The sequence below is a fragment of the Lithobates pipiens genome, unplaced genomic scaffold (assembly GCF_037356315.1).
Source record: "Lithobates pipiens isolate NorthernLeopardFrog02 unplaced genomic scaffold, aLitPip1_a1.2 Scaffold_25, whole genome shotgun sequence".
Classification (NCBI taxonomy): domain Eukaryota; kingdom Metazoa; phylum Chordata; class Amphibia; order Anura; family Ranidae; genus Lithobates; species Lithobates pipiens.
Window position 1 is genome coordinate 226302077 of NW_027507787.1, and position 12245 is coordinate 226314321.

Below are 12245 nucleotides of genomic sequence, written 5' to 3' on the forward strand. Positions count from 1 at the left end.
GGTTCTGCAATATCGTACTTGTTACTATTGCATCTGTATTTGTGTCTTTATTTATTTCTCAATAAATACTCTTTAAAAAAAAAAAAAAAAAAATTTAAAATAAATTCTCTGCTGTATAACTCTACCTATAACTCCTATACTAATATGAATGGAAGCACAAACAAAGAGCCACTAGTGGAACAATTAACGAAAACCAAAGTAGATCACAATTCACATTTTAAACATCACATCACTCATTCAAATATCTATCTTCCCATTGATCTGGGAGTAAGTCGTGGTCTGGTATAACTTTTAGGCTTCAGCTTGTATATAAGAAACATGTACCGCAATAAGTCCTTTTAGAGGTTTTTTTTTGTTACTTGCGCTTTATTGCTTTACTTTTTTTTTTCTTTTCTCAGCTATCATGGTATTCAGAACAAGTCCAACATGGCTGTGATAGACATCCCTCTCTTATCGGGATATGTAATGGAATACCATTCTCTTTCTAAGGTATCGTTCCTAAAGCCATGTGGCAGAATTTTATACCTGGCAAAGCGTCATAAGGGATTTGTTGTGGGAACAGTAGGGGGGCAGGTCCATACATTGCCCAATGCTTGGCGAATGCGACCCACTTCACATGGGGGAATCCAATGTGAAACTACAAAGATGCCAAACTGGGAAGGAACAAACATCTAGTGCATTTCCCCAAAAATGTATATGCATTACCCAATAGAATGTATACTCCTAAAAGTTCAATGTTAAACATGTAAGCCAGAAGATGCCACGTGGTGCAAGATTCAAATGCTCCAACAACCTCCCATATATTAGAAAACGGATGGGTTTTGGGGGCGCACCCCCCTTCCTCAGAGCTGAAATACATCAGCTTGCTAGTATATGGGAGGTTGATGGAGCATTTGAACCTTGCTCCACATGGCGTCCTCCAGCATATATGTTTGACACTGCACTTTTGAGCATTTGCATTCCGGTTGGTTATATTGTCTTTGAATAAAACACTTTTTGGGTAATGCACTAGGTGTTTGCGTCTTCCCTATTTTTTAACTTTGTAACTTGAGTGTCCTGCACAAAGCCCTGAATGCAACACTAATAAACACCTTTGGGATAAATTGGAATGCAGATCATGAGCCAACATCAATGTTTGACTGAATAAGCACAACTTCCCCTAGAAACACTCAAATCTCCTGGAAAGCCTCCTTCAAAGATTGGTGGCTATTATACCCACAAAGATTGAAGGAGTGGGGACCCCAAGTTAATGGCTATGGTTTTAAAATGTGAGAAGGTAAACTTAAGCCAATATAGTCAGGTGCCCACAAAATGTGGCATAATTGTCCTGGATTTTTTTTTTCAACTGATAGGGATGCTTACCTCAACAAGCCAATCGGTCAGGCTCTTAAACAATGAAGTTGTAGGTAGATGTTGTATGTAGAGTGAACTTTAGGGGTTTCATCTGATATACTTAGTACCAGACTTGTACCATATGTCTATCTGTGTGTCGCCTGGTTTCCTTATACTTGTTTTATTTTTAATTTGCAGCTGCAATCTATGTTTCCCAAAGTTGAACAGCTGAAAAACCATCTTATTGTGTATTTGAATGATGTAAGTCGTCCCCTGAAGTGAAATCTGAATGTAACGCTCACCCACAGAGGAGCTGCTGAGAATATTCCCAGGTCTCCCTTGCTAGTACAGAGGCTGCCAGACTTACACAGTCCCACACACACTAAAGTATATTCATTAAAGAGCATTGTCGCTGTAGACCATTTCCACAAGGACATAAAGGAACATCATAAGACCAACTCCACCACATCCTAACACAAGGGACTACACAAAACATCAAGCCAGTTTCCATAAATGTTTGTCCAATTTAGGGACAAAAATAAGTAACAGTTCTCATGCATCAATTCCCATGCATAAACACGAGACTTCAGGAGGTAGTCCATATATGATGGGTCCATCTCCAGCATCATGCTTATCCCTAAGCTGGTGGTCAGGCACTACAGCTGCCCTCTGTGTTCAACTATAGCAGCCCCCTTTCCCATAAGGCAAGCTGGTCTACCGGTACTTGGCTGTCCCCAGTACACAGTGCTATAGTGCCTGGCTACCACGCCATGACAGGTGGAAAGTGAGCACAGCAAACAGGTACTTGTGGTTGGCAGACAGGCAGAATGGTTCAATGACTGTCCAGTTACAAGGCAGGCAAGGTTCAGAATAGTCAGGGTCAAATCCATAGTCAAAAGGCACTCAGATTTCAGATACAATCTGAGCTCGACAAGTGAATCCTGACAGCAGAGCAGGAAAAGGGCAGACAAACCCAGCATGTGTATTACATGCTCAAGCTCTCTAACAAGCCTGAGACTGCAGGCTTTGCTGGCTTAAATCTGGTTTGGTCTCCACCCAGAGACTGACCACATCAATCACCTTCACCTTGCAGGTGGACAAACAGGGAGAATGAATTGCAGCCAAAACCAGGATGCTGGAATGAGACCATCAGCTATCAATGATTGGGAGGGGTAAACTGTCATGACATGCAGCATTAACATTGCCAGACTTAACCTCTCTTTGGAATTTTCTACCTGGGAGATGGGTGTGTGGTTTTCTGTTTACTATTGCTGAAGAACTTTAACAGGAGAGCAGTTAAGAGTCACAGTATACTCCAAAATGATGTAATCAATGGGAGGACACACTTGTTGACAGAATAGCTTTATAGAAGCAGGCACACGCTACACTCCCAAATCAGGTCTTACTCATGATGTCCCAGGAGCTGGTTGTCACCCAGTATCCATAGGTACATCTTCGATGATGGAGATAATAGATCCGTCTCCAGACATGGACTTCTGAACAGTGCCCTCCAGCAAAAATCCATTAGCAATCTACTGCAGGCCCTCAGCCCAGCTCCTGAGGCCGAGACTTCAATTGTCTTAGTGCCTATCTCCCAGGAGCAGCAGCCCCAGGAGAACTGGACTTCTCTCTGGAGAGGGCAGAATATTCTAGCAAGGCCTCCCAAAACATTATCACCTCCCCAGCCATCTTCTAAATGCCATCCTCTGGGATTGGCTGGAACATATTTATGCTGGCCATTTGACTCTTCCTGTCCTACATTCTAAACTTCATCCAGAAGCACATGAGAGAAAGCAAGCACCCTAGCTAGAAAATTTAGCCTAGCAGCCTAACTAGAGGAGAGCCCTTCTGCATAATCCCCTGTAAACAAATTGGTGAAGGACAAAACCATTTTCTTTTTTGATGTTAAACTGATTATTTTTGCTTACCTTTTGCAGATGACCAGTGAAGGCGTCTCCTTTAATGTAACACAAGAAATGAGACCCAGAGTGGAGAACTTCCAGCCAAGAACAGTTCGGGTCTACGACTACTACGAGAAAGGTGACCTACACATTCGGTTTTTAAATCTGAATTTTTATCCCAATTCCAGATCTAGGAGTGTTTGAAGCCCATAAATATAAAAAGTTTACAGTGTTTTCACTTCTGCCATAAAATACACTTTAAAAAAATCTCTGCAATACATTCACTTATCTGTCTTTTATTTTTCAATTTTTCATATTTTTTTTTTTAAACCCCCTTTTAACCTCTTCGCTTGCAGAGCTGCTTTTTGTAGTTTATTTTTTTCCTATTTTGCACACGTACAAATTTTTTTAGGCCAGATTAGGTAACCCCTCCCAAAATGATATGAAAGCAGAGGTCCTGGAGAATAAAATAGTTTAGTTCCAGTTCTTTGCCTCCAATTATTTGTGCAAAGGTTTATTACGTGCAAATTTTCAGCAAATTACTAAAGTTCAGTTTAGGGCATACAGACACAATATATATTTCCAGAATTTTTGGTAACATAAAAAATGAGGTTGCACTGAAAAAAAAAAACTATCACCAATATGTCAAGCTTTAAAATTGAGCCTGTTCGCACAATGACAAGACTTAAGCCACGTACACACGGGCGGACTGTATGGCCTACTTAGTCTGTCATACAATCCGACGGACAGTCCGTCATACTTTCGAATGAACGGACTTGACCACACACACCACTTTTTGAGCGGACTAATACGGCGTACTAAGTCCGCCATACTATCCGCCCTACTTTTGAAATGAACGGACTCGCCCACACACGCGGAGGAAAGTCCGCTCATTTTGAGCGCGTCTCCAGGTAGGCGGGGCCCGCGAAAGAGACGTTGCTGGCCCCACCGCCTGGTATGGACTTAAAGGGGAACCCCAACGCCGAAAAAAATCGGCGTGGGGGTCCCCCCCAAGTCCACAACAGACCCTTGTCCGAGCACGCTACCTGGCCAGCCAGGAAAGGGGGGCGAGCGAGCGCCCCCCCCCCCTCCTGAGCAGTACCAGGCCGCGTGCCCTCAACATGGGGGGGTGCCTTGGGGAAGGGGGGGCCGCGCGGCCCCCCCACCCCTAAGCACCTTGTCCCCATGTTGATGAGGACAAGGGCCTCTTCCCGACAACCCTGGCCGTTGGTTGTCGGGGTCTGCGGGCGGGGGGCTTATCGGAATCCAGGAGCCCGCTTTAATAAGGGGGCCCCCGGATACCGGCCCCCCACCCTATGTGAATGAGTATGGGGTACAATGTACCCCTACCCATTCACCTGTAAAATAAAAGTACCAAAAAAAACACAACACACGAGATAAAATACTTTATTGCACAGCTCCGGGGGTCTTCCGTCTTCGGGGGTCTTCTCGCCGGACTCCTCCGCTATCTTCTTGTAGCTCTTTTGCTAGCGGAGGAGTCCGGCTTTCTTCCTCGCCGCCGGCCTCTTCTCCCGACTTCGGGGGTCTTGTCCCCCTCTTCGGTTCTTCTGCCGGGCCACCGCGCCTTCTTATAGCTCTTTTACAGGCGGTGGCCCGGTCTTCTGTCGCCGCCGCCGCCGCCTTCCGTTCTTCTTCTTCTTCTTCTCCAGAGATGTTGCCTCGACGATCTCTCCGGCCGGAATGCCAGGGACGCACTGCGCGGCCACTTATATAGGGACAAGGGGCGGTGTCACATGGCTTTATGTCACATGGGTTGATGTCACATGGGGACTATGACATCGTAAGGGGGCGGCCACCCCCCCGTGTTGAGGGCACGCGGCCTGGTACGGCTCAGGAGGGGGGTGCTCGGACAAGGGTCTGTTGTGGACTTGGGGGGACCCCACGCCGATTTTTTCGGCGTTGGGGTTCCCCTTTAAGTCCATACCAGGCGGCGGGGCCAGCGACGTCTCCTTCGCGGGCCCCGCCTACCTGGATACCCGCTCGAAATGAGCAGACTTTTCTCCGGGCGGGAAAAGTCTGCTCATTTCAAAAGTACGGCGGACTGGCATACACACGGCCGGATTGTCCGCCGAAATGCGAGTACGACGGACAGTATTTCGAAAAATCCGAAATACTTAGTACGCCGGACTGCACGCTGAAAAAGTCCGCTGAAGCCCACACACGAGCAGACTGTCCGCTGAAATGTGTTTCGGCGGACTAAGTAGGCCATACAGTCCGCCCGTGTGTACGCGGCATTAGCCTATATTTTTCATAGGCAACACTCTTACAGGTCCCTAGTTACCCAGTTTAATCTTTACTGAGCAATGACCCTAGAATTATTGCTCTTAGGAATGTACAACATGTTTTCATACCTGGGCGGGGCAAGCTCAATTTTTTTTTTTTTTTTTTTTTATGGGGGGTTCACAAGTGCTTTGCAGTGAATGTGTTTTCTTTTATTTATTTTTTTTTCTTAACTTTTATATCACAAATTGGATATAAACTCTTTGACAGGTTCACTTTAATGGTCAGTCCTTACAGCCTTGCAAACAGTTTTGTAGGGAGCTGCAGTGACTTAGTGGATGGCACCACCATGCAATCATTGTAAAATGGGGATCTTCACAACCACACCTTGGTATGGTGATAATCTTGTCCTTTATTCACATAAGGTAACAGGCTGATGTTTATGGGCCTTGCGATATCCCTCCTTCCCTTTTCACTGCCTTGAAAAATGGATCCTGCAAGGTCCCAAAACGTTGGCCTGTGATGTCTGTAGGAGGGGCTGAATCGTTGGATACCCAGTGGGAAAGGAAGACGCACAGAGATTCGATATGAATGACCATGGACGTTCCAACTAAACTGTAACCTAGTCAGTGGTGGCCCGTCCATAAGGGGCGCAGAGACACCGCCCCCCCCAATCCATGCGTCCAGACCCTAATCTACATGCAGGGCATCGGATGCATGGATTTCATTTTATTTACTTTAGCACATGATTAGAGCCAGCTGTGTGACAATAGCAAACTAATATTCACTATTGTCTTCAAGATTCTCTTCCCAGCCAATCAGGAAGCAGGTCCTGAGACCCGATTGGCCAGGGAGTCTTGGGAGTCTCAGAACTCACTTCCTGTTTGACTGGGAGGAGAAGCAAAGGCCCTGGAGTGGGGAGCAGCAGCCCAACCCCAGATCCTGCCTCCTAAGGTGAGGCCTCTGATCGCTGCCTTCACGCCCGTCTCCCACTGGGGGGGGATCGCAGTTCACCTGTCTGTCGCCCACGCGGGGGGGGGGGGGGGGTAATCGGTTCCTTCCCATCCGTCCATATCCCTCAGGGGTGGTTATCACCACCTTCCCATCTGTCCGTCTCACATGGTGGTGATCACCCCCTTTCTGTCTCCCACGGAGGGGTGGGGGTTGCATTGGTTTGTGCCCCCCCCCCCCCCAAAATATTGAGCACCAGCCACCACTGAACTTGGTCTATGTGGCAACACTGAACTGGCCAACAACACTTACAGAGAACCGTGCAGAAATTGCAGAGAGTAATACTCTGATGCCAACAACATCTGGCAGAGGAGGAGGCTGGAAGGCAGTTGTGCCACAAAGCACCTGTAGCAGAAAAGCTCCTGTCTGAAGAACTGCTGAACAGTTCCTATTCTGTCCCTCCTCCACTGGAACCTCTCCCTATGCTAGGTACATTCTCCCTAACCAGCAGGTTTCTGTTCTTGACCTAACCACACCTAAAAATGCACACCAAATATTTGTTGGCACTTCTCACACTAAAGATGGCCACGGAGGTCATCCAGGCCAGCAGTGTCCAATCAAACTGCCCACCTGATGACACCTATGAAGGAACCGGACTTCCCCCTGTCCTCTCTACGTGTGGCTGCAGAACAGCGCCACCTGTGCAGGGAGAACAAACTACACCTGCCTACATGCCTGTTGTCCTTATGTGAATAAAAGACAAGATTATCACTATACCAAGGTGTGCTAGTGAAGATGTTCTCTTTATAGAAATGTAAGGGACCCCTGATGTCTCACCTGCCTTTCACTGAAGATAATTTAGTACAGATGGCACTCCCATTAGCTTCTTCCTTGTGACAACAGAGATTGGAAGTGATCTGTGATGCCCCTTATTGGCTAATATGGTAAGACTCCACGTAGGATAAAAGGTATAAAATTCCCATAGAGAATATTTAGCAGAGAGGGGAAAAACCTGGAAGTTGACCTCTGCGTCGCCCTGGATGTCTCACCGGCTGCTGCAGGGGATATTTTAGGCTGGAGAGGAGGGAAAGGGGCCGGTAAATATTTAATTTACCGGCCCCTTCCATTTCTGAATTAACACAGTAAGTGATCGCTCCTGTGTTCATTCTTAAGTAAAGCATAGTAATCTATTGCACTCCTCGCAGAGCACTTCCCATTCCTTCACTGTCCAATGCAGCTGAGGCTGTGGAGAAAGGGACTGGGGAATCTGTCCCTGTCTCAAGTATTTAGACCCTTTGTATTTCACCAAAGCACCCCCCCCCCCCCCCCAACGGGACTCCAAAAATAATTGTAAACCAATAATTGCAAAAAATGTAACTACCAAAACCGTCCACTGCTATGCTCACAGGTGTGTGTGTGCGCTCTGGGGTGCACACCCTAATGCAATAGACTGCACACACCTATGCTGCTGGATAAGTCTTTTCTTGATGCCCCTATTCTGATTTACACACAGATTTGGCACTGTTTATTGGTGAGGGTTTTTTCTTTTCTGTTTGTATTGTATTAATCTTTATTTTTTTAACAGATGAAAATGGCTCTGCTGAATTGCACCACCCATGCACTCTTCCAGGCTAAACAAAGTAAGGCTGCTTGGCAAAATTCTATGTATATGTGATATTTTATAACATGCAGAATAAAAGAAAAAAAGATGCCGATTAATGTTGCGGGGTGATGCGCCCATTTTCATCTGATGTAGACTCCAAATGAAAAATATAATGCATACAGTTGTATCTGTTTTCCACACATATAGAGGCCAATGCCTTTGAAAAGTGACAATAGGAGTCCTGACTGTCCACCCCCAACACCCCCTTCCTGAGGTCCCCTTGCTTTGTGTGGTTTTTTTTGTTTTTTGTTTTTTTCCCCTCTAGAAGTCGATCAGTCAACATTACAGGTCCCTCCTCTCTTCTGGTCTCCTCTCTTCCTCTCTCTCCTTACTGTTTCAATAATTGACACTCCCATGAAGTGAGCACTATTTGGTGCAGTACTACTGAGCCCAGGCTAGGAGGAGGATGTTCCCCCGTGGCTGGTTCAGGACAGCCTGTGCACAGAGGGAGTGGGTTGAATGATACTTGCCATCATTAGACATGGAATAATCATGACCTCTAGTGGCAGCAAGACTTTACTACAGGGGCAGAGTGAGCGAAGGAATACTCTAGCAGTTTTTTATGTATTTATTTATTTTTATTGTTTAATGGGCGATTCACTTTTTGTAGCTGTAATTCTGTTAAGAATCCTTTTAGAATTTGTTAAACACAAGTGTTGCAGTATTGGTCGTTTTGAATGGCACCTTAACCACTTCGGCCCTGGAATGATTTGTCCACATAGAGACCAGACAATTTTTTGCAATTTGGCACTGTGTCACTTTAACTGACAAATGCGCGGTCATGCAACGCTGAACCCAAACAAAATTGTGTGTGTTGGTTTTTGTTTTTTTTTGATTGTTTTGTGTTTTCCCCACAAATCAAGCTTTATTTTCGTGGCATTTGATCACCTCTGCGGTTATTTTTTGCACTATAAACAGAGCGACAATTTGGAGAAACTTTTTTTTTTTTTTTTTATATTATTTTTTTTGCTATAATACATATCCAAAAAAACAAATGTATAAAAAAAATGTATTTCAGTTTAGGCTGATATAGATATTTGATAAAAAAAAAAAAAAAATCAGAATAGGCATATATTGATTGGCTTGCACAAAGTTATCGTGTCCATCTATGGGATAGATTTATGGCATTTTTATTTTATTTTTTTGGGGACATTTTATAAAGTGCCACTGATTTCTGTGTAAATGTCACTGGCAGGGAAGGGGCTGGAGAGTGGCCACCATGCACAGCTGCAACAGATTTTGCAATCAGCTTCTATAGCTGGCCATATATTCTACAAGGTTTTTTTTTTTTTCTGGTACAAATTTCCTTTTAGATTTACCAAAACCATAAAATGTTAGGTCAAACCTAAACACTTTCAATTTGCATGCAGGCAGGCCCTTGCACTACATAGATTAAGGTAATTTTTAAATTAAATTGAACAAAAAAATTGTATAATGTATGGCCAGCTTGCTCAAGTTGACAAAAACAAACAAAAAAAAAACTAGAAGCTGATTGGTGGCTATACACAACTGCATTAGATTTTGAACTCTACCATTTTTTAGTAAATCCCCCCCCCCCCCCCACTCTGGTGCCAGCTATGAAAAGTAATGGATAAGCAGCATTATCACTGTGTTGGGGGAAGGATAGGAGGGGGAAGAGTGGTCCCTTCCCAGGGGAAAGGGAATTTCATCAGGGAAGGCGATGATGGATATCATCCTATCCCTGTAAAAGGGGGGGAGGGGGTCCTTTTGCATCCCCATACTTTGAAATGGGGAAATGTGACACCTATTGGTAAAAGTATGTAGGCATAGGACACACCCCCTGCCACGTACCCTTTGTAAATCCTCTCATATACACAGTGAAGTGACTGGCCTCAGGTGATAAATAGAGATGAAACAAATCCTCCTCTATAAGCTCTTCCTGTTTATCTACAGCCCTCTCTTCTCTATATTTGAATTTATATTTATTTCAAAGTGCTAAATTTATAAAGCTTGACTGAGGATTCAGGAAAAAGGGGGCAGAGGGCTGAAGTTACATTCTGCAGTGAGGAGAGCTCTGAGAACTGATTGGAGGGAAGAAACACGCCCACCTCCACACAGCGCACAAAAACAGAGCTGAGGCTGTCAATCTATTGGAGGTCCCTCCCCTGTCACTTTTGTTTTTTGGATCCAGGGATGTCCTCCGCACTGTGTGATCGAGCTGTCCTCCGCTTGCTTCACAGTGCCCAATGCCGCCGAGTAGGCTTGTGCAATTTGTTTCGTTAACGAATCGAAATATGGCCGAATTTTGCATCTTTCGGACATTCGGATGCATCGGAATGTCCGAATAAAAAAACAACGAATGACAACGAATACGAAAGAAATATAACGAATGAATTTGAATGAATTCGGTAATTCTTTAAAGATCTAATGAAACAAAAGGTCAGCTCAAAGTAAATCTTATAGTCCAATCAGCTAATTAATTTTGTGCCGGAGGATGGATTACTGGCAAAGTGCATTCCTGAGAACTGAGTTAGAAGGGTGTTGTATTGTATTGGAGCCGAGGAGAAGAGACGTTGTCATTGTGTGTGTTAAAAGATTCAATAAACAAACGACTTTCCAAACTACGAATCATTATCACGAATGTCTATACATACAAAAATAGCGAATTTCAACTAATACGAACGAATGAATTCGACACTCTACAAATAATAACAAATTATCCGAAAACTTATTAATGTATCATAATGAATATAACAGAACTAAATGATGAAGTTTACGAATGATAACGAACCGAAACCAAACAAAATTTTCCGTTGTGCACAAGTCTACCGCCGAGCTCCGTTCCCTGCAACGTTACGGCACACGGGAGCGTAGATCGGCGCCAAATTCAAAAAAGTAAAAAGACACAAAACACACAGTACTGTAATCTTACAGATTACATTACTGTATTAAAAAATACACACCCCCTTTGTCCCTAGTGGTCTGTGCAGTGCCCTGCATGCACTTTTATATTATAAATACAGTTTTTTTCTGCCTGGAATTTGGAGATTGTCCATAGCAACCAAAAAGTGTCCCTTTTTCAGTGTTTTAGGATTTGATTACATTATTGAATCATTTGTATTATTATATATATATATTTTTTTTTTTTATTGTATTTTTTATTGAAAATATAAAGATAACAATGATAAAGTGTCTTATGCTTGCATAAGTGCACAGGTAAACAGTAAGTCCATCATATAAGACAAATCAAAAACAGAGAGGGGGGGAGAGGAAGGAGAGGGGAGGGAAGAAAGAGGGGGGGCCAGGATACTTCAGCACATTCAGTATATCCTCACATAAATTAACAATTATTTGCGGTACAAAACAGCAATCGTCACAATCAAATAGGCATAGGACAGTGAGCAGGAAATGTGGAAACTTCATTCCTTTAGAAGGGCATGAAACAGTGTGAACGGTCAATTTGAGCCTTAAACTCAGCATAGGAGGTCAAAAATAAGAAGACTATATTAAGTAGCAGCATACAGTTTAGAGCGATACCACAGATCCCAAATCATAGAGAACTGAGGCATAGTGTCATGGACTATGGCTGTAAGCTTCTCCATACGGCCGATATGTTCTAGGTTCTGCAAGACTTGGGGGAAAGTGGGCGGAGTACATGATAGCCACCGTATAGGGATAGCTCTCTTAGCTCCTAACAAAATAAAGGTGGCGAGCTTCTGAGCATGTCTAGAGAGTCCAGGAATCGGTAACCCTAGTAGGAAATACAGAGGGTCTAATGGGAGGGAAATCTCAAACAAGTCTTGGATGAAGGATTGTATTGTAATCCAAAATGGGCGGATCAATGGGCATTCCCAGAAGATATGGAAATGGGAACCTATATCCCCTCGACATCTCCAGCACATCGCAGGGGTCTTGGGATCATATTTATTTAAAATTTCAGGCGTTCTATACCAAAAGAGCAGAATCTTGTAAGCCGTTTCCTTCTGTTCCACACAGCGGGATGTCTTAGAGACGGCTTCCCATATTCTCTGCCATTGTGGGAGTAGGATGGGATGTTCTAACACTTGCGACCACTTACGCATATATGAATGAGAAGATTCCGTAATGGGCACCGATTCATGGAGTATTCTATAAATGTCAGAGATTAAATGGGCCTGGTATGGGCCCTGAGCACATAAAAATTCAAATGGAGTTGG

At 44.1% G+C, this 12245-nt stretch overlaps 1 protein-coding gene across 2 annotated transcripts in view; it reads left to right on the forward strand.

The window, feature by feature from the left end:
• LOC143930927 (ovostatin-like) overlaps positions 1-12245 on the forward strand; it is a 113078-nt gene that overhangs the window by 99104 nt on the left and 1729 nt on the right. For both annotated transcript variants that reach the window (XM_077455616.1, XM_077455617.1), the window contains exons 32-35: positions 399-489; positions 1531-1593; positions 3270-3372; positions 8011-8065. In XM_077455616.1, coding sequence (XP_077311742.1) covers positions 399-489; positions 1531-1593; positions 3270-3372; positions 8011-8060 — 307 coding nt within the window. In that variant the 3' untranslated portion in view covers positions 8061-8065. The remainder of the gene's footprint in view (positions 1-398; positions 490-1530; positions 1594-3269; positions 3373-8010; positions 8066-12245) is intronic.